Source organism: Scylla paramamosain, chromosome 10 (assembly GCF_035594125.1).
Source record: "Scylla paramamosain isolate STU-SP2022 chromosome 10, ASM3559412v1, whole genome shotgun sequence".
Classification (NCBI taxonomy): domain Eukaryota; kingdom Metazoa; phylum Arthropoda; class Malacostraca; order Decapoda; family Portunidae; genus Scylla; species Scylla paramamosain.
In genome coordinates, this window is record NC_087160.1 from 26956191 (window position 1) to 26983185 (window position 26995).

A 26995-nucleotide genomic window follows, 5' to 3' on the forward strand; every position below is an offset into this window, starting at 1 on the left:
TTCATATCTAGACTTTATTTACAAGAACTCATTTCACTAAGTTTCATGGTTAAAATGAACCAATATTCTTAACCTCTTGAATCATTAACATCACATGTCAATACAGACATTCATTCACTTTATAACAACAATATGAAAATAACTCACTGGAGAAAAATTAATTAATGAGTTGATTCTCCACATTTTCAAATATGAATTTTTATGAAACTTTGATTCTGACAACTATAACAAAAGTTTCAGTGCCTGAGCATCATCAACATTTATCTACATAAATATAAACATGTATCTTTGGTAAGCAGTGCTCAGTCTAACACAGCTTTATTTGCCAAGGGTAGTCCCAGTTCTTACGTGTGTGTCGGTCAACAAAGTCTCTATCCCACTTGCGTGCAACGAGCTTGGCATCTTCCTTGAAGTAAGCATCCTCCACCTTCACTGTGGGAGCAATGGAAAATTCTCCATCCTCCTGTAAAAGAAAGAAGCCATGCTGCTCACATTTACATATTTAGTCAGCTATTCAATGTTTAGGATAAAACCATCTTTTGTACTGAAGTACCCATCTCACAAATCTGCAAGTTTCAACTTTAATAAAAGGGTATTCAGAAAACACCTGAATCTATAGAAACACCATCAGGTAGCAGAAGTCTGATGATACAATGTTTAATCTAATGTTTGCTATAGAACCCTAAGTTTGCATTTCACCTTTTGCAAAAACAAATGATCCCAAGTTTTTTAAATATTTCTATTGAGCTGAAAGACTATTTTCTTCTCTGACAAGATCTTTGGAATAGAAGACAGAAACAATATAGCTTAATAAAATATCAAAGTAATGTGTAAAAGCAAAGATATACTGTACAAAAAAAGAGGAGTGAGAAGTGAGGCAAGGATGTGTTATGTCTCTGTGGTTAATATTTTCAGGGGTGGTTAAATGAGGTAAATAAAGGCAAAATAGGAAATGTTGATACAAGTCTAAAACTGAATGGAGTGAGATGGTCTGTAATAGTATGTATACAGGTGACACTAAATTGGTTGCAGAAATGCAGAAACTGAAGGGAACTTGCAGAGTGGTGGATTAATTCCAGCATGAGTATGAGATGAAGTGAAGGTGAAGGTAAAGGTGAGTGCAGGAAAAAAAGTAAGGTGATGCTTTGGTACATTGTTATAAGTTAAGCATGCCAATAATGGGGAAGATGTGAAGGGGTTATGGAATGAGAGAGAATGATGGAGTGGGACAGTATTATGTAAATACAATGGAATGAATGGAGAAATAAGGATGAGGGATGTGAAAGGTATAGATGTTGTAGGAACATTATTAAAAGTTATAAAAGGGAAAGATGTTTATGGATGCAAAAAGAGGTGAAAGGAATAAATGTTCTCAGCCATCATTGACAAATAGGCCAGAGACTGACATAATAAGGGGTACAGCAGTCAAGAGTGCATGTTGTGGAAATGTGTGTGAAGTGATAGATAAGAAAGTGAAAGCAATAAAAACAGGCATGAGACATGAAATGAAAGCCTCTGCAAATGATGAGATGTGTGGAGTAGTGGAAAGTGTAAAAAGAAGTACACTGGTCTGGCCATATTGATAGGACGAAGAGAGAAGAATCTATAAAGAAAGCACATACATTAGGGTATGCGACAACACACAGTTGTTATAACGTACAACTGCAATAACGCACCAAAATTTTAATAAATATTTAATCGGAATAACGAACCAAAACTGGCGTAATGAACTCACCACTCGTGCAAGCACTGGAATTTTTATTATTATTTAATTGGAATAATGAACCAAAACTGTTAAGACAAACTTGCCATTCATGCGAGTACTGAAATTTCAATAAAAATTCAATCAGAATAACAAACTAAAACTCGTAAGACTAACTCACCAGCTGTGCAAGCTGCTGTTCCCTTATCCAGCACCTGTCTCTTCATCTCTTTTTTTCCTTTTCTCTCCCTTCTTTCATCTTGTCTTAAACCTCCCTCCTTGACACCTCCCCTCCCCATTATCTATCAGTGATAAGGGACTAGAAAGTGATATCTCACTCTCTTTCCCCCTCATTCATTTCATGTCATTTTTGCATCATCCTTTCTCACTCTTTCTCACTTTCATATACATAATTCCATTTTCACTCTCAATCAGTCTCATTCTATTTAGCAATCCTTAGGATTCTTCTTACTTTCAGAGAGTAGGTAAATGTGACCAATACTTGTCAAAACAGTGCGAAACTTGGGGTGGTAATGTACAAAACTCAGGATGGTAAGGATTTGAAGACTAGGCATGAAACTCAGGAGGGACTGTATATATTTGTTGTCTGATCTCAAATACAGTAGTGGAAATGTGCTTATTTTGATGTATTTTTTTTTTAATTATGGAATTTTTTATATTATTTTCTGGTTCCCTGGAACCAATGAATTTTTTCCCATAGGTTCGTCAGTTGCCATAATGAACATTTGCCGTAACAAATGCTATACTGGAACGAATCATATTCATTGTGGCATACCCTACTGTATAGGCAAAATACAAGGTTCATAAAAGAGAAAAGCCAGTGGGAAGGTTCAAGGACAGGTAAAGGAGTAAATACATAAGTGAAAGAAATGTTAGTAAAAGCAGAGCACTTGAACAAGCAAGAAGGAAATGTTTGGATAGGGAGAAGCACAAGCTCTTCTACTGTAGCCACCACTTTGGAGGATGCTCTCATTGAGAGGGAGGCATAAGAGATTGAGACCAAAGCAGATAATGAGAGCAATACTAATTCTTTCTTAAGAGTTTTTATTCCTTGGCACAAGGTAACCAAGGTAATTTCATCATCAGTAATAGGCAGTTTAGAAGCCACTTGGTGGATGATATGGAAAAAAACATCTAATCACTTAACTGTCAAATCCATACTACAACTGTTAATGTGTAAGTGAACCCAAGGCAACCGTCTTGAGTTGCCAGGTCAGATATTATCAGTGCTCTGCTCTATCATGCAACTGGATCAGACTAGTTGAATGGTACATGGACAGTGACACTGAATGATAATTTTGCCATCTTTTTGGTGCTGACTGTATGATGACATCACCAACCACTTTCCTAATTGTCTTTTTTGGTGCACATACTTAAGGTGAAATGGAATTTCTATCTATCTGTGAACACCCAACACTAGTAGTCACAACCGTTGTAACTCAAGAGACATTAAAAAGAGACGAAAACACGTAAGGAGACAGAGATTAGTTAGACAGAGCTATCAGACCAGAGACGGTCAAGATGAGAAAGCTGCCTGTCACAGTACTAGTAAGTAGAGCCTAACATTTGTAATGCAGTCCAGTTTAAGATGCTGGTGTTATATATATTGACAGAGCAGGATTGGGTATGTGTAGGATCTGTTTTCTCACAGAATGTTAAATGTGTAAAGTAATTCAAATCAAGAATGTCTAGAGATATTTAACTGAATTTATCTGAGGAGAGGAGAATCCAATTTTTATTTCCCTCAAACAGATGAGTGCATTTTTTTTTAAAATTAGGGACACAACAACATAGAAGCACAACAATGGTGGCAGCAATGAGATTTCTATTACAAAGATAATATTGCAAGGACTGATATGGCAAAGATTAGGAGATGCAAGAATAGGATGTGGCAAATGGGACATGAGAGTTGTAATGGATGTTATAATTACTAGAGGTTGAGTCACTTGCAAAATTTGGTGCTATACTGAAATACCCAGTGAAAAATTTTGGTCACAAACAGTAAAATTTATAATGAAAAATCAAACCAGTAAAGTTATTCATTCTGTGTCTATGCTGCACACAAGTTGTCATTACAAAGGCTCTCTCTCCTTTAGTCTTCATAGTTATCTTACTTAACTGTGAAAACTGTCTTGCTCTGATTAAAAATTTCTTTGAAATATGTTCAGTGAGTTATATTACCAGTGTGATAAAAGGATTATGGCCTCTTGCAATGGTCATCAGTCCCTTGTTTCACCAGCAGCATAAAAGCAAATGGGGACCGTAGAAGCACTCAGGGACAAACACATCGAGACAGCAGAAATGTGCAACATGCCATAATTTACTTATTATAGAGTGTTAGTGAACAGAAATTCAAGTAGTAGGGAGAGAATCATTAACAACACTTATGTGAGAGATCAAATTAACAGGATAAAATTCACAAAACAAAATTATGGTTTGGTTCGAGATGTGGTTTATACTTAAAAGTAGAAAGTGGTTAAGCTGAGATGAAATGATACAAGGGTCTCATGAGTTCCTACTTTGTTTCTTGTCATCAAAATTAGTATAGAAATGAGAATATGTAAACTTCTAGACAAGGTAGAAATGAGAAGTATTTAATAGACTATTCATGCAAATTGCAATTCATATAAAACAAGGAAGATGTAAAAAAAAAATACTAATAATAAATAAATAAGTACATAAATAAATAAATAAATGAATAATCTGATCTTGGGTACCATATCAATTGGTAGTGATGCAGCTATTCATAGATTGAGCCACAGCAGGAAACACAGATGCTAGGGATATGTAGATGAGAAGACAGTAGGGGATAAAATTTCAATACAAAACACCTAACAGCAGAAATGGCAGGATCTGTTTAATACTGAAAAAAAAAATGAAATGTTCAGAGACTTGAAGGAGAAGATTTATTAAGCAGAATTTTTCAATAATTCTATTATATATATATATATATATATATATATATATATATATATATATATATATATATATATATATATATATATATATATATATATATATATATATATATATATATATATAGATGGATAGATAGATAGATAGATAGAAACACTTTCACAGTGAGAAATAAGTGCAGGAAGACAATCATTTTGAGGTAAACAGAAACAAAGAATAAACAATGAGTAATATTACTGATACAGAAGCAAGTAACTGAAATGATGTTAACATTTTTCTGAAAGGTGATACAAGCGTGTATCATTATGGACAAAGAAATGGTAGAAAAGAGTTGTCATCATGGCTGATGTAAGTACACTGAACACCCAGTTCATGGCGGGGTTATGTTCCAAAGGCACCCGCAAAGTACTAAAATCTGCGATATAATGACTGTGGTTAAGGAGAAAAGCCGCTAATTAAACTACTCACCTCCTTGCAGCAGTAATGGTGATTAACTGCCAACTTGGTGAATTAGGAACACACACCGTGTGCATAACACACCAACCACCACCTAATGATAACACTTACATAACACACCAAACCACCACCACCACAAGGATAACAACCCATACACAATGTCAAGTGGTGACAAAACCTGTTCCTGCATGATCATCCAACTCAACCATCACCCAACGAATGGGTGATGTACAGCACTCACATGAACATGCCAAATCACCACCATTCCAAGTACACCAACCCACAAACAATATGAGAATGGCAATGAAAATTACTGCTTGCATAGCTGACCAACATCAGCTGGTGCCCACTCTGCCAGCCAACAGTTCACTGGTGACAGTGACAGGCTGGTGTGAACTGCACCGTTGCCTCCACCTGGCTGCCATCTTATCAGCAGGCAGTGTTGCAAAATATACAAGTGCAGTTAAACCCTTGTCTGGGTATCTCCTCAAACCACGCCACAATTTAGCTTGTATTTTATCAAATATAATAGCCAACTTTTCCATGATAAAGTGGGATTTCCTCCATTGTAAAAATAATTAGGTTCCACTGAAAAAAAGGCAAAAAAGTGAACCAGTGATAACTGAATTGCAATAAACTTGGGGTTCACTGTACCTGATTTTTTGAGAATATGAAAATTATTGTTATTTGATATTAAGAAAAATCTATGTTCGGTGGAAAATGTGATGCAAGAAATATGAGAATTAAGTTGCTTAAAGTGAAGTTATGTTAATTCCTGGAATTAATGTAGAAGCATGTACATGATGCCAAGGCTTAAATGAGCCATAAACAGACTGAGTGACCCCTAAAATAGACTGAGTTAATAATGCACCATGAAATAGAAGCAAATGTTATGGGTGAGGGAAATAGAAATGTTTTCAGCTAAATATAATGAATGCGTAAGGGGGCAAAATTATAATATAATATATATATATATATATATATATATATATATATATATATATATATATATATATATATATATATATATATATATACACACACACACACACACACACACACACACACACACACACACACACACACACACACGGTGGAAGCTCAGTTCTCAAACTTATTCGTTCCTGAATGCTGTTCAAAATCAGAAATGCTAAAAATCCGAAACTATTTTCCTCATAGGGATCAGTGTAAAATGGATTAATCCATTCCCAGACACCAGTGTGCACTGTCTTGGCGGCTAATGACAGATGCTCCCACAGCCAAGATAGCTGCTTCACAAGAGTTCCAAATTAATTATTCAGAAAGGGTGTAATGAATGAACTTAGTGACACAAAACTCATCAGAAGATACTGTTTAGACCGATCTAATGAGGGAAGCCTTACAGAGGAACACAGAGAGGAGCAACCCACTTACCACCAAAATGGTGATCATAACAATTAAACATCTTGCTGCTGGGGAAAGCTACTGAATAAATGCAGTAGTGATGGCATTGGGGTCATCAAGAGAGCCACAGGTGACTCAGGATTACTCCTGAGCACTGAAAACTTTGTTTATATTGAGGTTTTCACTAGGATCACATTTACCTTATTTCAGAGATTGAATTACTGTCTTACGCTCTGTCTCTCTCCTCCAAATATATAAAAATGAAGTAGATGTTTACATAAACTATAAATTAGTATCAATGGCAGCTTTTGCTATGTCTTTTAATATTTGAAATCAAGTAACTTTGTTCTAGAACTAAATTATGGCACCACAACTAAAGCAATAATGAGTTAAAAATTTTGCTTGAAAACAAAATTGTTCAAAAAAGGTGTTTAGTAACCAAGGTTCCACTATATATATATTCACAAAAAGTAGTAAACAATAAGTTGACAGTCTTGAAAGACAAAAATTTGCTGATCTTCCTTTCGTAATGAACAATCACACCTCCTCATTTTTTCCCCTCAAGCCTAAGTCAATGCCAGGGTGTTTGCTCGAACCAGCAAATGTGTAAATGTTGTTTGAAACAACTCAAACAGCCACATGGGCTGGCAGAGAGGGTGGCTTATTCCAGCAAATGCCCATGACTAACTAGCATTGACTCCAGCTTCCATTATAAGGCATGGTTATACAATGGCAACTGATAAAAATTTTGTGATATCGCGAGAGTGGGCTTTTAAAATGATAAGGAGGTAAGGTTGTATAAGACATGAAATTGCAAGTAAAGCACAAGTTTGTACTGTGAATCAAAAAGTAAGGGATGTCCACAGTGTAGCTAATTAAATCAGATGCCAATAAACAGACAGTAGGAGGAGGCAGTAGACACCTGCCGAAACGATAATTACTCCCAGTGAGGTCTAAAGCACTGTTCAGGGGGTGCTGTGAACTTATCATTAAACCCACCTGTGACCTCACTGAACGTTTTTCTTTGTGTCTCACAACACAAGGAGGCAGTCACAGCCTGCCCTCTAAAGACAACTCTCTTCCTCCTCACAAAACTACAAGCACCTAATAACACACACACCCTTCACCCAAAAATTTTAAAATCATCATGGCGACTCCTACACCAGCCTCGGAGTCCCCATCTGGGGAGGGGACCATAAATGTCCCCAGGTCGGACTGCCTTTCTGTCGACGAACCTAAGTGTCTTGACACCCCCCTCAACTTTTTCTTCATTAACTTCTGCAACATTCACGGTCTAAGATCTAATTTTCAATCTGTTGAACACCACCTCTCCTCTTCTAAACCTCATCTTCTTTTCCTCACTGAAACTCAGGTGTCTGAGGCAACTGACAGTAGCCCCTTTTCTGTTCCCTACTACTTTCTCTATCCTTATTTTCGATCCAAAGCTGGATGCTGCGTTTTTGTGCGCAATGACTTAACCTGCTCTCGTGCCCACGCTCTTGAATCTCCCGAGTTTTCCACCATCTGGCTACGACTACAGAGTCACTCTCATACTAAATTTATCTGTGCTGTATACCTCTCTCCTAACTCCTCTGACTATAAGAAATTCTTTGACTACTTAACTTCCAAAGTGGAGCACATTCTGACCCTCTTCCCTTATGCAGAGATCTCCATTCTTGGAGACTTCAATGTTCACCACCAGCTTTGGCTTTCCTCTCCCTTCACTGACCATCCTGGTGAACTAGCCTACAACTTTGCTATCCTCCATGACCTAGAGCAATTGGTGCAACACCCTACTCGTATTCCTGACTGTCTTGGAGATACGCCCAACATTCTTGACCTTTTCCTGACCTCTAATCCTTCTGCTTATGCTGTCACCCTTTCTTCTCCGTTGGGCTCCTCTGATCACAATCTCATATCTTTATCTTGTCCTATCACTCCAATCCCTCCTCAGGATCCCCCTAAGCGAAGGTGTCTCTGGCGTTTTGCCTCTGCTAGTTTGGGGGACCTGAGGAGGTATTTTGCTGATTTTCCTTGGAATGACTACTGCTTCCATGTCAGAGACCCGTCTTTGTGTGCTGAGCGCATAACAGAGGTGATAGTGTCTGGCATGGAGGCGTACATTCCTCACTCTTTTTCTCGTCCTAAACCTTCTAAACCTTGGTTTAACACAGCTTGTTCTCGTGCTATACATGATAGAGAGGTGGCCCACAAAAGGTACTTAAGCCTTCCATCACCAGAATCTCATGCACTTTATATTTCTGCCCGGAACCATGCCAAGTCTGTTCTCCAACTAGCCAAAAACTCCTTCCTTAACAGAAAATGTCAAAACGTTTCAAGATCTAACTCCCCTCGTGATTTCTGGCATCTAGCCAAAAATATCTCCAATAACTTTGCTTCTTCTTCTTTCCCTCCTCTACTTCAACCAGATGCCACCATTGCTATCACATCTATTTCTAAAGCTGAACTCTTTGCTCAAACCTTTGCTAAAAACTCTACCTTGGACAATTCAGGGTTTGTTCCTCCCTCTCCTCCACCCTCTGACTACTTCATGCCACCTATTAAAATTCTTTGCAATGATGTTTTCCATACCCTCGCTGGCCTAAACCCTCGGAAGGCTTATGGACCTGATAGGGTCCCTCCTATTGTTCTCCGAAACTGTGCCTCTGTGCTTGCACCTTGCCTAGTCAAACTCTTTCAGCTCTGTCTGTCAACATCTACCTTTCCTTCTTGCTGGAAGTTTGGCTACATTCAACCTGTTCCTAAAAAGGGTGACCGCTCTAATCCCTCAAACTACCGTCCTATTGCTTTAATTTCCTGCTTATCTAAAGTTTTTGAATCTATCCTCAACAGGGAGATTCTTAAACATCTATCACTTCACAACCTTATATCTGATCACCAGTATGGGTTCCGTCAAGGCCGCTCTACTGGTGATCTTCTGGCTTTCCTTACTGAGTCTTGGTCATCCTCTTTTAGAGATTTTGGTGAAACTTTTGCTGTTGCCTTGGACATATCAAAAGCCTTTGATAGAGTCTGGCACAAAGCTTTCATTTCCAAACTACCCTCCTACAGTTTCTATCCTTCTCTCTGTAACTTCATCTCTTCACCTTTCTGACCGTTCTATTGCTGCTGTGGTAGACGGTCACTGTTCTTCTCCTAAATCTATTAACATTGGTGTTCCTCAGGGTTCTGTCCTGTCACCCACTCTTTTCTTATTATTCATTAATGATCTTCTAAACCAAACTTCTTGTCCTATCCACTCCTACGCTGATGATACCACCCTGCACTTTTCCACGTCTTTTCATAGGCGTCCAACCCTTCAGGAGGTAAACATATCACGCAGGGAAGCCACAGAATGCCTGACTTCTGATCTTTCTAAAATTTCTGATTGGGGCAGAGCAAACTTGGTATTGTTCAATGCCTCAAAAACTCAATTCCTCCATCTATCAACTCGACACAACCTTCCAGACAACTATCCCCTCTTCTTCAATGACACTCAACTGTCCCCCTCTTCTACACTGAACATCCTTGGTCTGTCCTTTACTTATAATCTGAACTGGAAACTTCACATCTCATCTCTAGCTAAAACAGCTTCTATGAAGTTAGGTGTTCTGAGACGTCTCCGCCAGTTTTTCTCAAGCCCCAGCTGCTAACTCTGTACAAGGGCCTTATCTGTCCATGTATGGAGTATGCTTCACATGTCTGGGGGGGTTCCACTCATACTGCTCTTCTAGACAGGGTGGAATCAAAAGCTTTTCGTCTCATCAATTCCTCTCCTCTAACTTACTGTCTTCAGCCTCTCTCTCACTGCCGCAATGTTGCATATCTAGCTGTCTTCTACCGCTATTTTCATGCTAACTGCTCTTCTGATCTTGCTAACTGCATGCCTCCCCTCCTTCCGTGGCCTCGCTGCACAAGACTTTCTTCTTTCTCTCATCCCTATTCTGTTCACCTCTCTAACGCAAGAGTTAACCAGTATTCTTAATCATTCATCCCTTTCTCTGGTAAACTCTGGAACTCCCTGCCTGCTTCTGTATTTCCACCTTCCTATGACTTGAATTCCTTCAAGAGGGAGGCTTCAAGACACTTATCCACCAATTTTTGACCACTGCTTTGACCCTTTTATGGGACTGGCATTTCAGTGGGCATTTTTTCTATTAGATTTTTGTTGCCCTTGGCCAGTATCCTTGCTACATTAAAAAAAAAAAAAAAAAAAAAAAAAAAAAAAAAAAAAAAAAACAGAGAAAGTTTGTCAATGTTTAGACTAGATAAGAGTAGGACATTTGGAACAACTTTTTGTAACTTGCTTTGCTCACACTTCAAATTAATACTCATTAAACTCAGTGATAATGTCTTGAGAAAAATTTATAAATGGAAAGGTATCTTGACAAGTGAAGAAATTAAGAGTCCTCACTTACTTATGGTTTCACTGTCTGTTGACTGATAAATAGTGATAAAAAATAAAGTAAAAATAATAAAAAAATTGTAATAATATAATAGTGATAGTAATAAATGAGGCGCCCAAAGGTAGAAAGATGTAAGTGACCTCGTAGCTCATAGTTGTGATACCTCGTAGGGTATCACAACTAATATTACATAGAATTTGGTAATGTCTCAAAAATCTCTATAAACAGAATTAGCCTCTACAAACTCGAAGTGGAAAACCCACCTTCAAGAAGCAGTGAGTCTCTACAAATATGAAGTGGAAAACCCACCTTCAGGAAGCAGCAGCGAGGATCAAGATCTTCCAGCTGGTTCATTGGTAACCTGATTGGTGTCACTTTCACAAGGTGCTTTACTTTCCAGAGCATGGCATTGACCTCTGGGGTGTTCTTCAGGATGGCAATATCACTTCGCTGGAAGTCAGAAGAGCAATAAAACTTTAGGTGAAATCATGTCTATATTATCCTTCCTGTCACAACGACTTAACCTGCTCTCGTGCCCACGCTCTTGAATCTTCTGAGTTTTCCACCATCTGGCTACAACTACAGAGTCACTCTCAAATTAAATTTATCTGTGCTGTATACTTCTCACCTAACTCCTCTGACTATAAGAAATTCTTTGACTACTTAACATCCAAAGTGGAGTACATTCTGACTCTCTTCCCTTTTGCAGAGATATCCATTCTTGGAGACTTCAATGTTCACCACCAGCTCTCCCTTCACTGACCATCCTGGTGAACTAGCGTTCAACTTTGCTATCCTCCACGATCTAGAGCAATTGGTGCAACACCTTATTCGTATTCCTGACCATCTTGGAGATACGCCCAACATTCTTGACCTTTTCCTGACCTCTAATCCTGCTTATGCTGTCACCCTCTCTTCTCCGTTGGGCTCCTCCGATCACAATTTCATATCCCATCACTCCAATCCCTCCTCAGGATCCCCCAAAGCAAAGGTGCCTCTGGCATTTTGCCTCTGCTAGTTGGGGGAACCTGAGGAGGTATTTTGCTGATTTTCATTGGAATGACTACTGCTTCCATGTCAGAGACCTGTCTTTGTGTGCCAAACGGTTAACAGAGGTGATAGTGTCTGATATGGAGGCGTACATTCCTCACTCTTTTTCTCGACCTAAACCTTCCAAACCTTGGTTTAATACAGCTTGTTCTTATGCTATACATGAAAGAGAGGTGGCCCACAAAAAGTACTTAAGCCTTCCATCACCAGAATCTCATGCACTTTATATTTCTGCCCAAAACCATGCCAAGTCTGTTCTCCAACTAGCCAAAAACTCCTTCATTAACAAAGTCTCAAACTCTTTCTAGATCTAACTCACCTCGTGACTTCTGGCATCTAGCCAAAATATCTCTAATAACTTTGCTTCTTCTTCTTTCCCTCCTTTATTTCAACCAGATGGCACCACTGCTATCACACCTATCTCTAAAGCTGAACTCTTCGCTCAAACCTTTGCTAAAAACTTTACCTTGGACGATTCAGGGTTTGTTCCTCCCTCTCCTCCACCCTCTAACTACTTCATGCTACCTATTAAAATTCTTCACAATGATGTTTTCCATGCCCTTGCTGGCCTAAGCCCTCGGAAGGCTTATGGACCTGATGGGGTCCCTCCTATTGTTCTCCAAAACTGTGCCTCCGTGCTTGCACCTTGCCTAGTCAAACTCTTTCAACTCTGTCTATGAACATCTACCTTTCTTTCTTGCTGGAAGTTTGCCTACATTCAGCCTGTTCCTAAAAAGGGTGACTGTTCTAATCCCTCAAACTACCATCCTATTGCTTTAATTTCCTGCCTATCTAAAGTTTTTTAATCTATCCTCAACAGGAAGATTCTTAAACATCTATCATTTCACAACCTTCTATCTGATCGCCAGTATGGGTTCCGTCAAGGCTGCTCTACTGGTGATCTCCTGGCTTTCCTTACTGAGTCTTGGTCATCCTCTTCTAGGGATTTTTGTGAAACTTTTGCTGTTGCCCTGGATATATCAAAAGCTTTTGATAAAGTCTGGCACAAAGCTTTGATTTTTCAAACTAGTCTCATACGGCTTCTATCCTTCTCTCTGTAACTGCATCTCAAGTTTCCTTTCTGACCATTCTATTACTGCTGTGGTAGACGGTCACTATTCTTCTCCTAAATCTATTAGCAGTGGTGTTCCTCAATGTTCTGTCCACTCTCTTCTTATTATTCATCAATGACCTTCAAACAAAAACTTCTTGTCCTATCTACTCCTACATTGATGATACCACCCTGCACTTTTCCACATCTTTTCATAGACGTCCAAACCTTTAAGAAGTAAACATTTCATGCAAGGAAGCCACAGAACACCTGACTTCTGATCTTTCTAAAATTTCTGATTGGGGCAGAGCAAACTTGGTATTGTTCAATGCCTCAAAAACTCAATTCCTCCATCTATCAACTCAACACAACCTTCCAGACAACTATCCTCTCTTCTTCAGTGACCCTCAACTGTCCCCCTCTTCTACATTGAACATCCTCAGCCTGTCCTTTACGTATAATCTGAACTGGAAACTTCACATCTCATCTCTCAACTTCTATGAAGTTAGGCATTCATAAGAACATAAGAACATAAGAACATAAGAAATAAGGGAAGCTGCAAGAAGCAACCAGGCTTACACGTGGCAGTCCCTATATGAAACACACCTACCTATTTCCATCTGCTATCCCCATCCATAAACTTGTCTAATCTTCTCTTAAAGCTCTCTAGTGTCCTAGCACTAACTACATGATTACTGAGTCCGTTCCACTCATCTACCACTCTATTTGAGAACCAATTTTTTCCTATCTCCTTCCTAAACCTAAATTTTTCAAGCTTGAACCCGTTATTTCTTGTTCTACCCTGGTTGCTGATCCTAAGAATTTTGCTTACATCTCCCTTGTTATAACCCTTATACCACTTAAAGACTTCTATCAGGTCCCCTCTTAACCTACGTCTCTCTAAAGAATGTAAATTTAACAGCTTCAACCTCGCCTCGTAAGGAATACTCCTCATCCCGCATCCTTTTAGTCATTCTCCTCTGTACTGATTCTAATAGACCTATATCTTTCCTGTAATGTGGGGACTGGAACTGTACCGCGTAGTCTAGATGAGGTCTGACCAGCGCCAAGTATAACTTTAATATTACTTCCAGCCTTCTACTTTTAACACTCCTAAAAATTCTGAGATGTCTCTGCCAATTTTTCTTACCCCCCAGCAGCAAACTCTGTACAGGGGCCTTATCCATCCATGTATGGAGTATGCTTCATGTGGGGGGGGGGGTTCTACTCATACCGCTCTTCTAGACAGGATGGAATCAAAAGCTTTTTGTCTCATCAACTCCTCTCCTCTAACTGACTGTCTTCAGCCTCTCTCTCATCGCTGCAATATTGCATGTCTAGCTGTCTTCTACCACTATTTTCATGCTAACTGCTCTTCTGATCTTGCTAACTGCATGCCTCCCCTCCTCCCGCGGCCTTGCTGCACAAGACTTTCTTCTTTCTCTCACCCCTATTCTGTCCACCTCTCTAATGCAAGAGTTAACCAGTATTCTCAGTCATTCATCCCTTTCTCTGGTAGACTCTGGAACTCCCTGCCTGCTTCTGTTTTTCCACCTTCCTATGACTTGAATTCCTTCAAGAAAGAGGTTTCAAGACACTTATCCTTCAATTTTTGACTACTGCTTTGGACCCTTTTCTGGGACTGGCATCTCAGAGCTTTTTTTTTTTTATTGGATTTTTGTTGCCCTTGGCCAGTGTCCCTCCTACATATTAAAAAAAATCCTATTAGATAAAGGTTTGTATCAATAGCCCTCTTTATTTTTAGGCAAGAACACTGTTTTTGTGATATATTTTGGTGGGATTATTTCTTTTATGGGCTACTTTTTTGGATACCTGTCATTTTCAAAAAATCTAAATTTTAGGAAAAACAAAGTAGAAGCATTTGCTGGTTTCACTGAAAAAAAGAGAACACCACAAAGAGTAATACTGTGAATATGCCACACAAATTCTGCATTAATGATGGGACAAGTAAATAGTCCCACTGTATATCCTTGAGCACCACAAAAGACAGAATAAAGTATTATTAACGATGCTGATGAAAATATTCTTGTCAGCATCACTAACAACACTTTGGGTTCCAGAATATTCTAATCAACATCATCACTAACAACACTGGGTTCCAGAATATTCTAATCAGCATCACTGACAATACTTTATTGTCTTTTGTGGTGTTCAGGGATGTACACCCACAACTGATGCATGTGGTAAATGATGTCAGAAGTATACAGCTTTTATTATATATATGCAATATTAAATTGTAAAACCATTGTTGCAACAGTGAGACTATAAACTTGTTCCATCATCAATGCTGAATTCATGTGGTATATTCCTTAATATTACAGCATTACTCTTAATACTATTCCCCAGTCCCTGATCAAAGGGCCTGCATCCTCCAACCAACATGCACATCACCATAACCATAATCAAACAAATTTAACAAATTTAATGAACTTTAGAAAAGTCTCTAATCATGCAACTTCCCAATTATCTTTAAGCAATGAGAGAGAGAGAGAGAGAGAGAGAGAGAGAGAGAGAAATAACCACCTTCTTGTTAAGCCCAATTTTCTGCATGATTTCCTTGTCCCACCAAGGCTTTTTCTTGAGGCATTTCACACGAGTCACCAGGTGCAGGGGAGTGGGTTCACAAGGGGGGTCCTCTTCACCAGGAACCCTGAACCACAGAAAATTATGTTAAAATCAAACATCTGTGTAAATGGCCATCTGTCTTGTGCAATATGAGCAATACAGTAGAATGTGAAATAAAAAAAGATATAGTAAAAGGTATTGCTACTATTACTTAGGGAATACCAAAAAATCCATTTTCTTTCATATTTCTAAATTAGTCAATATTTTTAAAGTAAAATGATCCTCAAACACAGTGCAAGTAACATTATGGTGATGTGGCATTATCGCAAGCTGGCAGCCATGTTTAAAGGTACAGGTATTTAACCCAGGAGTGGGCATGGCACAACAATGGCCTCTATACTCCATTATATGCTGTTTACTCTGTATTGTCTTTGGCCAAGTCATAATGGGGGGATTATGTGATGGCAACATCGTTTACCCAGAGATATCTGGCTAAAGAAGATGAACAACAGGAGTATAGGGGAGCAAGAAAAGATTATACGGGGGTGAGTCAGTGATCAGTAGATTGTCACTGAGTGAACATTTACCCTCATGCTACTGCTTTGTTTTCCTCTATTAACAAGTTGCCATTGCACTAAGCTGAAAAGAAGGACCAAACTGCATTATCTTCAGCCCAAGAAAAATCAAGAGGATGTAAGGGAACAAGATACTGGTGGCAACTTCCATTGCCAGCACAGCCTTGCAAACCTCACCACACTCCACACTCCACACCCTGCTTCCCCCACCTCACCATTCCCACACGTGTGGGCAAGCTTTCTTCATCACAAGAAAGTGTATCTCAAAAGAAACTTTCCTACAGTGGTAAAGTTGAAACTATTTAATGAAGATAGAATGCTGGAATGGTATGCAGTCTTTCGCTGTGTGCGTGGCAGGAAAATGGAAAAGGATAATCAGGAAGGGATGACCAAAACCTTTGCTGTCATTTGCATAGCGTGTAACGAAGCAAGAAAATGGTGCACATCATCTGGTGGCTGGCTAAATATTTATGATGTACGCCACATTATAGTGATAGCCTCTCTGCAGACAACTGATGGTTACACTGCAGCTATTGAATTCTGTGTGGGTCTCAACATGCATACCTATGTTGAATAGTGTGGGACTCAACATGCATACCTATGTTGGATGGTGTAGGGCTCAACACACATACTTATGTTGAATGGTGTAGGGCGCAATGCACATACTTATGTTGAATGGTGTGGGGCTCAACACACATACTTATGTTGAATGGTGAGGAGCTCAACACACACACTTATGTTGAATGGTGTGGGACTCAACCAGGGTTGGAAAAAACCCTTTTTTTTTTAAACCCAACCCACTGTGTTTTTTGGGGTTTTATTGGATTTTTTTTTGGGGGGGTTTATTTACTTTCTTGTTTATTCTTCATATTTACATGTAAATCAGCTTAAATGAGCAATTAAAAAGTAATCTAGAGTGAAACAAAAGGTTTGAAGAGTTTTTTTTTTTCATGTTGGAAGGGCACTGGCCAAGAACAATAACTAACAACTCAGAATGCTTAACTTCACAGAAGCTGTTTTAGCTAGAGATGAGATGTGAAATTTCCAGTTTTTATTATAAGAAAAGGACAGACCAAGGATGTTCAATGTAGAAGAGGGGGACAGTTGGGTGTACTTGAAGAAGAGGGGATAGTTGTCTGGAAGGTTGTGTCGAGTTGATAGATGGAGGAATTGAGTTTTTGAGGCATTGCCCCAATCAAAAATTTTAGAAAGATCAGAAGTCAGGCATTCTGTGGCTTCCTTGCATGAAATGTTTACTTCCTGAAGGGTTGGACGTTTATGAAAAGACATGGAAAAATGCAGGGTGGTATCATCAGCATAGGAGTGGATAGGACAAGAAGTTTAGTTTAGGTCATTGACGAATAATAAAAAGAGAGTGGGTGACAGTCACCACCCTGAGGAACACCACTATTGCTACCACAGCAGCAACAGAACAGTCAGAAAGGAAACTTGAGATAAAGTTACAGAGAGAAGGATAGAAGCCGTAAGAGTGTAGTTTGGAAATCAAAGCTTTGTGCCAGACTCTATCAAAAGCTTTTGATATGTCTAAGGCAACAGCAAAAGTTTCACCAAAATCTCTAAAGGAGGATGACCAAGACTCAGTTAGGAAAGCCAGATCACCAGTAGAGGGGCCTTGATGGAACCCATAATGGCGATCAGATAGAAGGTTGTGAAGTGATGGATGTTTAAGAATCTTTCTGTTGAGGATAGATTAAAAACTTTAGATAGGCAGAAAATTAAAGCAAAAGGACAATAGTTTGAGGGATTAGAACAGTCACCCTTTTAGGAACAGGCTGAATGTAGGCAAACTTCCGGCAAGAAGGAAAGGTAGATGTTCATAGACAGAGCTGAGAGTTTGACTAGGCAAGGTGCAAGCACAGAAGCACAGTTTCGGAGAACAACAGGAGGGACCCCATCAGATCCAGAAGTCTTCCAAGGGTTTAGGCCAGCGAGGGCATGGAAAACATCACTGTGAAAAATTTTAATAGGTAGTATGAAGTAGTCAGAGGGTGGAGGAGAGGGAGGAACAAGCCCTGAATCGTCCAAGGTAAAGTTTTTAGCAAAGGTTTCAACGAAGAGTTCAGCTTTAGAAATAGATGTGATAGCAGTGGTGCCATCTTGTTGAAATAAAGAAGGGAAAGAAGAAGCAAAGTTATTGGAGATATTTTTGGCTAGATGCTAGAAGTCACAAGGGGAGTCAGATCTTGAAAGGTTTTGACATTTTCTGTTAATGAAGGAGTTTTTGGCTATAAACAAAGGAAATATTTATAGAAACTATCAATTAAGGCAGCTTTTGCTACGTCTCAAAGTATATGAAATCAAGTAACTTTGTACAAAAACTGATTTGTTTGGAAAGGGAGGCATTCAGTATCCAAGGTTCCACTGTATATATTACTGAAACGGTGTGTTAATTAATAATGGGGAGGCTAATAAATGTTTAGGAAATTCTTTCCAAATATGTAAATGAAATTGCTATTAGGAGGATGTGAACATGTAAATTCATGGAATGTCAAGATCTGACAACATGGTGCATCTTGCAACCTAAACAGTTCATGACATTTAGAAAATTTTGCAAAAAAAAAAAAAAAAAAAAAAAAAAAAAAAAAAAAAAAAAAAAATTCTATACATCTATTTAGAAACAATCACACAATCTCATGCATAGACCTGTTTCCCAATGAGAAGTTGTCTCAGGAACATTTTAAATAGAAATATGTGTATAACATTATTTATGTGTATATCTATATGTAGGCATTTATATGTATACACAATAAATAAGATCAGGTTTCAAATATACTCTGAAAATTTAAACCCTTGAATTAAAATACTTTTTTTTTCTAATATTTTTCTCTCCAAGATTAGCATCCTCTTAACTACTAACCCTTAACTTTACCTGGGATAATACTGGAACCCAAAGTATTGAAGACCCCCATCTGGCATCTGTTTGGGGTAATGGTCCTTATTGCCCAGAGGACAGTCAAGGCGCTGGGGATGCTTAACCTCACCAGTGGACCATGCAGCTGGCTGGTCACTTGGAACAGTCCTCTCTCCAGTGGCCCATATTATCTTCTTGTTATTTCGGTTGTTTCCTGACCTGTGTCGGACTCCCACAGCTCTTGCGGGTGCCAAAAACTGAGTCTGTCTCACTGCTGCACAAAACATCTGTATGGTCAGATATAGGTTAATTATTATTATATATATTTTTTTATCCCTTTACCTTGACAAGTAAAGACTAATTTTCACATACCACATGTTATGTAAGATCTTTCTTAGAGTTCTAAAATATATAGCATTAGACCAAAGAAGCCAAACCATGTCTTCTGGCACAAGGAATTCAATCCTCTGAGAAAACTAGATACAGTAAAAGTCCTTATAATATGAATTAGGGTGTTTGCGATGGTCTGGAAAAACTACCAGATTCACTAGCTGACTTAATTTTACACAAAAATCTCAGTATGCTGAAAAAATGTGTAATTTGTGTATTATCAAACCAACTAATAAAATATCAGGAACATTTTTAACCACCATCATCAAGCACAGAATGAGAAATACAGCAAGATGAGATAAATACTACACGCATTATCTCATGCTTGGGATGTATTGTCACTTTCAGGACAAATGCCACTTTTCCTCTCTATATAACTTTAGTTTAACCATTTTTACTTATACAATTAATACACAATTTTATAGATCCTGGCACATATGAGAGAAACAACCATGTTTTGATGCCAAATTTCAGCAGGAAACTGATAGAGTTTGTTTACATCATGTCTCCTAACATCTTCTCTGAGTTGCCATTTTTTCCTTTGAAAATACAACCCATCCTTTCACACCTTGGTTCTTCTTTCCTGATATGTTCATGCAATCAACCACAGCACACGTATAGACCAGGTTTTTACAACAGTACTGCAAACGGGTGTTTTTGGTGTTTTGCAGAAATTGTTGTATCTGATATCTGTTGGTCTTTTCATCTTGGCACTGTTTTGGCCATCACAATATCTCTGCTATATAAGTAATACTAGGTCAATTCTTTTTGGTTGGTCTTTTCATCTTGGCACTGTTTTGGCCATCACAGTATATCTGCTATATAAGTAATATTAGGTCAATTCTTTTTGGGATTTGCTAGATAAAACACTAGTTTCCGTAGACAATGGTGGAAAATGTCTGAAACTACATCTGCACCAAGAGAGTAGAAATAAATGTGAAAACACTGAGAGCCTAGTTGTGAGTATTTAGCTTATAATAACTGTTCTGTAGAGTATGCATCACCAAATCATGTGGATACTGTTAGCATAAACACTTGGATTCATGTTTTATAGTATATAGCTACAGCACATAAAGATGCATCACAAGAGACTACCACCAGTAAGTCAGCCCAACTGTCTTACAATCTGAATTTTTCAAAGTGGATGGCAAAAGTTTTAAAAATCTTAACTATCATACTTCCTACTTGAATAACTGGTCACTAAACTGTACCCACCTCACTCTGATCTATTACCAAGGCCACATGCACCCACTATATCTCACAAACTGGAGAGGAGGGATGATGATTACAAACTAGACTTTGATGTTCATCTTCCTTATTGAGTTATGAAATTAGAAATCTTGTAGGATTAGACTGAGTTAGGTTATATCATAGGGAGGGTGAAGCCTGCCATGGTTAGGTTAGGTTGAAATAAGTGTGTCCTCAGGAGGTCCAAACACGCTGAAGATTCACCTGGCTGGCTACCCTTTCATGACATTTATGTATAGGCAGGTAGAGGTTATTTCTATGAATATAAGGACAGCATGCATCTGCAGGTATGCCAGTCAGCAAGATTTCAATACTATAGCATGCAGTTCCAATAGTAGTGACTGAGTTGTGTACCTCATGCTGAATATTGAGATAGGAAAATGTTGGTTTTATTGCTGTTTCAATCAATAACCGTACATAACTATAGCCCTTTGCAGTACCTATATCTCACTGTTTGGAGCATTTCTAATGGTTACACCATGTGGCACAAATAGCAAATAACTTGCAAACAAATTTTTAAAATCTTTATTGGTTTCTTCACTCTCGTTCTTCCTCTTGACCTTGCACTGGCCTTATCAGACTACATGTGTGTTAATGTGTTGGTATATGGGTACTGTAACTGCATTACATCACCACAGTAACTGATCCCAAGGCAGGTATTTTATTCACCATTGTAATATTGACTAATATTTTTGTTGCACTGGATGCAAATTAATTATCATATTAATATGGAATTAAATAAGGCTTTATGTGTGATGCATTTGTACTGCATGTAGTGCCACTAACTCAAATGGCCTGTGTAGTTTTGAATTTGTCAATGCATTGTTCTCCATGAGGATATGAAAGGCAGCAGGGCCAGGGGAGCTGCCACATCATTTCCACTTTTATCATGGCATCAGACAGGTGCACAGATTGCAATTTGGGTCTCCTTGACTTTTTCCTGCAATACAGTGGAAAACCCTGGGATCTGAACATCTTAATTTTGTGAATACTTCTAAATAATTCTTGTTGGATGGTGTAATATTAGGTTAAATTAGCATCATTAAGGGAGGGCCAGGGGGGGAACAAGCCTCCCAGCTAGTTTAGGTTTGGTTAGGTAATATTAGGTTAGGCTAGTGACCTTAAGGTGGGGGGTCCATGGGGGGCTTTGTCTCCCCATCCAGTTAGGTTAGGTTGAAATGGTTAGGTTAGGTTAGGTTAGGATAGCATAGAAATTTCCCGTTTTCAAAATATGCAGTTTCTCATCCTTAGAGTTTTCAGGAATGTAAAAAATGCCTTATTTTGGCTTTTCCCACCCAAAAACCCCACATTCCCATCAGGCCCCTACGCTTATAGGCTATAGTGAAAGAGATAAAGAGGATGGGAGTATTGGTTGAAACTACAAATTTACCAAAATGTGTAATAATGGTTATGAGGTCAAGGAATAATACTGTAATGAGATAATGAGGTAGTACAGATTAGTATAATACTATATCACAAATATCACAAGTTAATATAATATTATAAGCTAAGATGATCTGTGATGGAATGAGAATGAGGATCTAGTCTACAAATTGGTAAAGGAGAGGACCAAGAGTTGTGCAAGGCTTTCTTGAATAAGGATTCTAGAGCAACTGCTTCATCAGATAAGGAATTCCAGTCTCCCACATCTTAATAAGAAGAATCTTCTCCAGGCCTCAAGAGAGTTGTGGATATGTAAAATCTAACATCTATGCCCCCTTGTGCCCACTGAGGGAGCCAGGGAGAATATTCAATTTGAAGAGATACTACACCTCTGATGGAAGATTTTCCAGTACTTGAGGATATCAACACACAATAGACATCCTTGGACAGAGTACAAGTCCAGAATCCTGAGACACACAATAAAGTAAGTCAGACAGACCAACATGTCAGGTCCAGGTTCTATGAACTGATTCCAGAGATCCCCCAGGACACCTGATCCACAGACAGAAGGCGTATTCTAGTACAGATCTTAAAAGAGTTCTGTACAGGGTGAGCATAAAGTCACCCCACATGAAACAGTTTGGTAAGTTTTGCTTATTGGAAATTTTTTGATGAATGGCTGCTCTTCTCTGATTTTCCCCATTCACTTGCTTATTTATTTTTCCTCGTTTTCTTTGGTTGTTTTGATCATTTCTATGATGAAACCTGTCACACTGCTTTTAACACCACAATTCCCATCTTCACAGCCCTGCCCACTACCACATATTGTTAGATAATAGCTGAAAATGGACTATATAATTGCAAAATGATATACACAAACACACACACACACACACACACACACACACACACACACACACACACACACACTCATATATATATATATATATATATATATATATATATATATATATATATATATATATATATATATATATATGGTAAATTTTTAGTTTAAGCCAAAATTTACCATATATATATATATATATATATATATATATATATATATATATATATATATATATATATATATATATATATATGGTAAATTTTTAGTTTAAGCCAATGTCCCCAATCTCTACCCACGGCCCACGGAGTTATTATTAATTTCCGACAAGTAGTGTAATCATTAGGAATGATGTGAATAGTGAGAAGAACAAAATGAGGTAGGTTATTACCACGTAGTGTGTAATGGCTTAAACTATAATAAAACCCTAACCTAACCTAACCTAACAACTGAAGTTCAGGCAACAATACACCATTCATGTTTACCTGTGGACTTAGAAAAAGTTGAGAGCGTTGTGTATTCCCAGGCCTATTGTGGCGTTATTATTAATTTCCGACAAGTAGTGTAATCATTAGAAATGATGTGAATAGTGAGAACAAAATGAGGTAGGTTATTACCACGTAGTGTGTAATGGCTTAAACTATAATAAAACCAATATATATATATATATATATATATATATATATATATATATATATATATATATATATATATATATATATATATATATATATATATATATATATATATATATATATATATATATATATATATATATATATTTTTTTTTTTTTTCAAAAAGGTTCATACATACCGTTCTAATACTGAGCTGACGACCGTTCCGCGGGCTGCCGAAAGATCCCAATCTATGTGGTTTGGTGACACCCTGTGATAGAATTACGTATGCGACCGATTGACAGCTGCCCGGTCTTCTAAAACAGGCTGAAAATGAGGCAGAACGTTTTCAGGGCTGGAGCCTGCTGCCGCCAGCAGGGTGGGCAGATCAAGGGTGGTGACCTCCAGAGGTAGGGGCTGGCTGCTTGGCAGGGAACAATATAAGTGAAAACATGAGCAGTGCAGCAAGTACTCTGCACTCTCGTGTCTTCCTACACCAGCCACAGAGAGGATCAGTAGTCAAACACAAGCTGTTTCACGAATAGCCGGTCAATGTAACATCTTACGCGAGGAACAGTTCAGCGTTGCCAGATTGTTTTGGTCATATTATCGTACTACACAGGTTGAAATTATTGTACTTCTGGTAAAATTATCGTACATATGTAATTTTTCCAAATATTATGCAAAACTGCCACTTTCCAAATATATATATATATATATATATATATATATATATATATATATATATATATATATATATATAGAGAGAGAGAGAGAGAGAGAGAGAGAGAGAGAGAGAGAGAGAGAGAGAGAGAGAGAGAGAGAGAGAGAGAGAGAGAGAGAGAGAGAGAGAGAGAGAGAGAGTGTGTGTGTGTGTGCACACCCCCTAAACACCTCCAGACACACTCCAACACCCCCTAAACACACCAAATACACTGAAAGCACTGTCACAGAAGACAAATACTACAAAGACAGACAGGGCAGGAGGAAAAATTAACCTAAATATTGTTTTCTTAGCATTTTCCTGTTTTATCACCTCCTCCATTCCTTCTCCCTTCCTCTTCCTCCTCTATTTCTCTTATTTTCTTACTCATTCTACTCTTGTCTACACGTCTGAGTTTAGAAACACATGGAAACACCAGGAAAACACTGCAAAGTACGATAAATATTACCGAGGAGACAGCGGAGCCGATCAAGGTCCCGGGTCCATGATGGTGGCAGTGACGTCACGGCTATTTTACGTACCGTAACGGATTTCATTTTGAAATTGACCCCTCGAAAAAATGGAGCTAGGCTCGAATGCCTTATATATTCTGACTTGACAAATACTTTTACTAATATTCACAATATTATAACAGCTCCAGCCTGAGTAGTATTTAAAAAATATCCAAATGAATTATGGAAAAAAATGTTGAAATATTTAGAACCATTTAAATCATTGAAAAGTCCACAACATTTGAATTTTCAGGAACGTAAAAATTTTTTAAAAATCTGAACTATCATCTTACACCATCAAAAGTTACCTGGAACAAGAAGTAAACAAATAAAACCGAAATTGTGTAAAAAACAAGTGTTGGAACCTAAACACGATTAAAAACCATTGAAAAGTCCACCCATTTTGACTCAACAACAAGATAAAACACTTTAAAACATATGAACTATTTTTTCAAGCAATGAAAAGTTAGTTACAAGCTGATATAGAGAGACAATAACACAAAAAGTGTTGCAATCACAACTTTTAACAGGACCATAAACCATTTTTAAAGTCCACTTATTTCTCTCAACAGGAACGAAAAAACACTTTAAAAATCATAAGCGATTTTTAGAAACACAAAAGACGTAATTAGAGCGTGAAATAAAAAAAACAAGTTTGTCAAAATACTGCCAAAAAAAAAACCCCACATTTTCGTAAAGCAACACAAAATTGAAAACAACACAACACAAGCAATGAAAACACTTCTAAAGCAAATAATTATTTTTATAAACCACAAAAACATGCTATACGAGCAGAATAAAGAAGTTAAGAAAATTACCAAAAAAATACTGGAACCAACAGCTTGGCACAGGTTGAAACAGGTAGCCAGCTATCATGGCGGCCCTTAGCAGTGAAGAGAACGGCCGTTATTTTGCCTGTTATTCTTCCATCGTAACTAAATGAGGCAATGGCGGATATATCTAGCTAGCGGATATGAAAGCCTAGTTATGTGTCTCCACTTTGTGACGTGTTAGGCTTACAATAAATAAGAGATGAAGCAGATAAAAGCTCATAATAAGGACGCCCTACCTCTATTTGTTTGTTTACATAGATCTTCCTTCAATATTTAGCTAAATTTTCAGACTCAGATGCGAGGAAACCCTAAACAAATAATAAATAACCTCAAAAACACCCAAATAACGAATAAACAGACAGGAAGTCCGCGGGAGGAGTGTGTTACGGTGAGGGCGGTAAGGCTGACAGGAGGAGCCTGCCAACACTGTACTCACCTTAAGTAGCTGTGTCTCTCTGGTGCTGCTTGATGGAGGAAGAAGCTGCCGGGAATATGCAAACACTGATCGCTATTAGGAGAGTGTGTGGCAAGACTGGCCAGTGCTGACTAAAACAATGTAACACCAATCCCTCCTTCCCCAGCGCCCCTGCCAAAACAATGTAATCACACCACCACCACCGCCAGGAATATGCACTGATCACTATTAGGAGAGTGTGTGGCAAGACTGGCCAGTGCCCACCAAAGCAATGTAACACCAATCCCTGCCTCCTCAGCGTCACCACCACCACCACCAACGCCCCCTGCCCTCACAGCACTATTCCTTTGCCCGTGAGTGACAGGAACTGTATCTGATCTTGATCTTCATGTTACGGGCAACTCTATTCTGAAACAGCCTGCAGACCCTTGGAATGGCAACTCCAGAACGGAGAAACAAAAACACAATGTATTAGATAAGGGAAAAAATTATTCACACCTACCTCCAGCCAAGATACCCCAGGTCTATCTCCGATGAACAACTACCAGCGACCTTATAATCACCTCCGCTCCGTGATATGGACATCTAGGACAGATCGAATCACCCTCGAGACCCGTATGCCAGCCACAATAAAATCCCTTTCAACACGCTGACACTATACCAAACCTGGATAGCAAGGCAATAAGTATATAAAACCCATCTTATATAGTCAACTAACCCAAGGCCCGCGAATCGCCTCAATAGCACAACAGGGAGCCAATACCAACAACCAACAAACCCTGAGATTGTTAAACCTTAACCAATCTATTTACACCACAAATTAAACAGGTCTAATTCTTGCATCTGGCACACTACATTCTGTGCGGGAATTCCTTCACTGCCTTACTCATCCTTTTATCCGTCTCAATTTATAATCTTAAATCTGGCACACCACAATCTCTCCAGGAACTCTTTCACTACCTCAATCATCCTTTCATCCGCCTCTCTACAGTCTACACAGTCCCAGCAGCAACTCTATCCATTCCCTTCCT

At 38.5% G+C, this 26995-nt stretch overlaps 1 protein-coding gene across 3 annotated transcripts; it reads right to left on the bottom strand.

The window, feature by feature from the left end:
• Nucleotides 1-26309, bottom strand: LOC135104455 (uncharacterized). 3 transcript variants are annotated; one of them, XM_064011910.1, is made up of 6 exons: nt 25986-26308; nt 23701-23828; nt 19037-19305; nt 15530-15656; nt 11194-11334; nt 1-463 (listed from the first exon to the last, which is right to left on the bottom strand). In XM_064011910.1, the coding sequence occupies exons 3-6, from the start codon at nt 19303-19305 to the stop codon at nt 308-310; spliced, it is 693 nt and encodes a 230-aa protein (XP_063867980.1). In that variant the 5' UTR covers nt 23701-23828; nt 25986-26308; the 3' UTR covers nt 1-307. The 3 variants fall into 3 exon arrangements, with proteins under 3 accessions (XP_063867980.1, XP_063867978.1, XP_063867981.1); XM_064011908.1 differs by lacking the exon at nt 25986-26308 and adding an exon at nt 24674-24776; XM_064011911.1 differs by lacking the exon at nt 23701-23828 and having other exon boundaries at nt 25986-26309.
• Between the last annotated feature and the right edge of the window lie 686 nt (nt 26310-26995).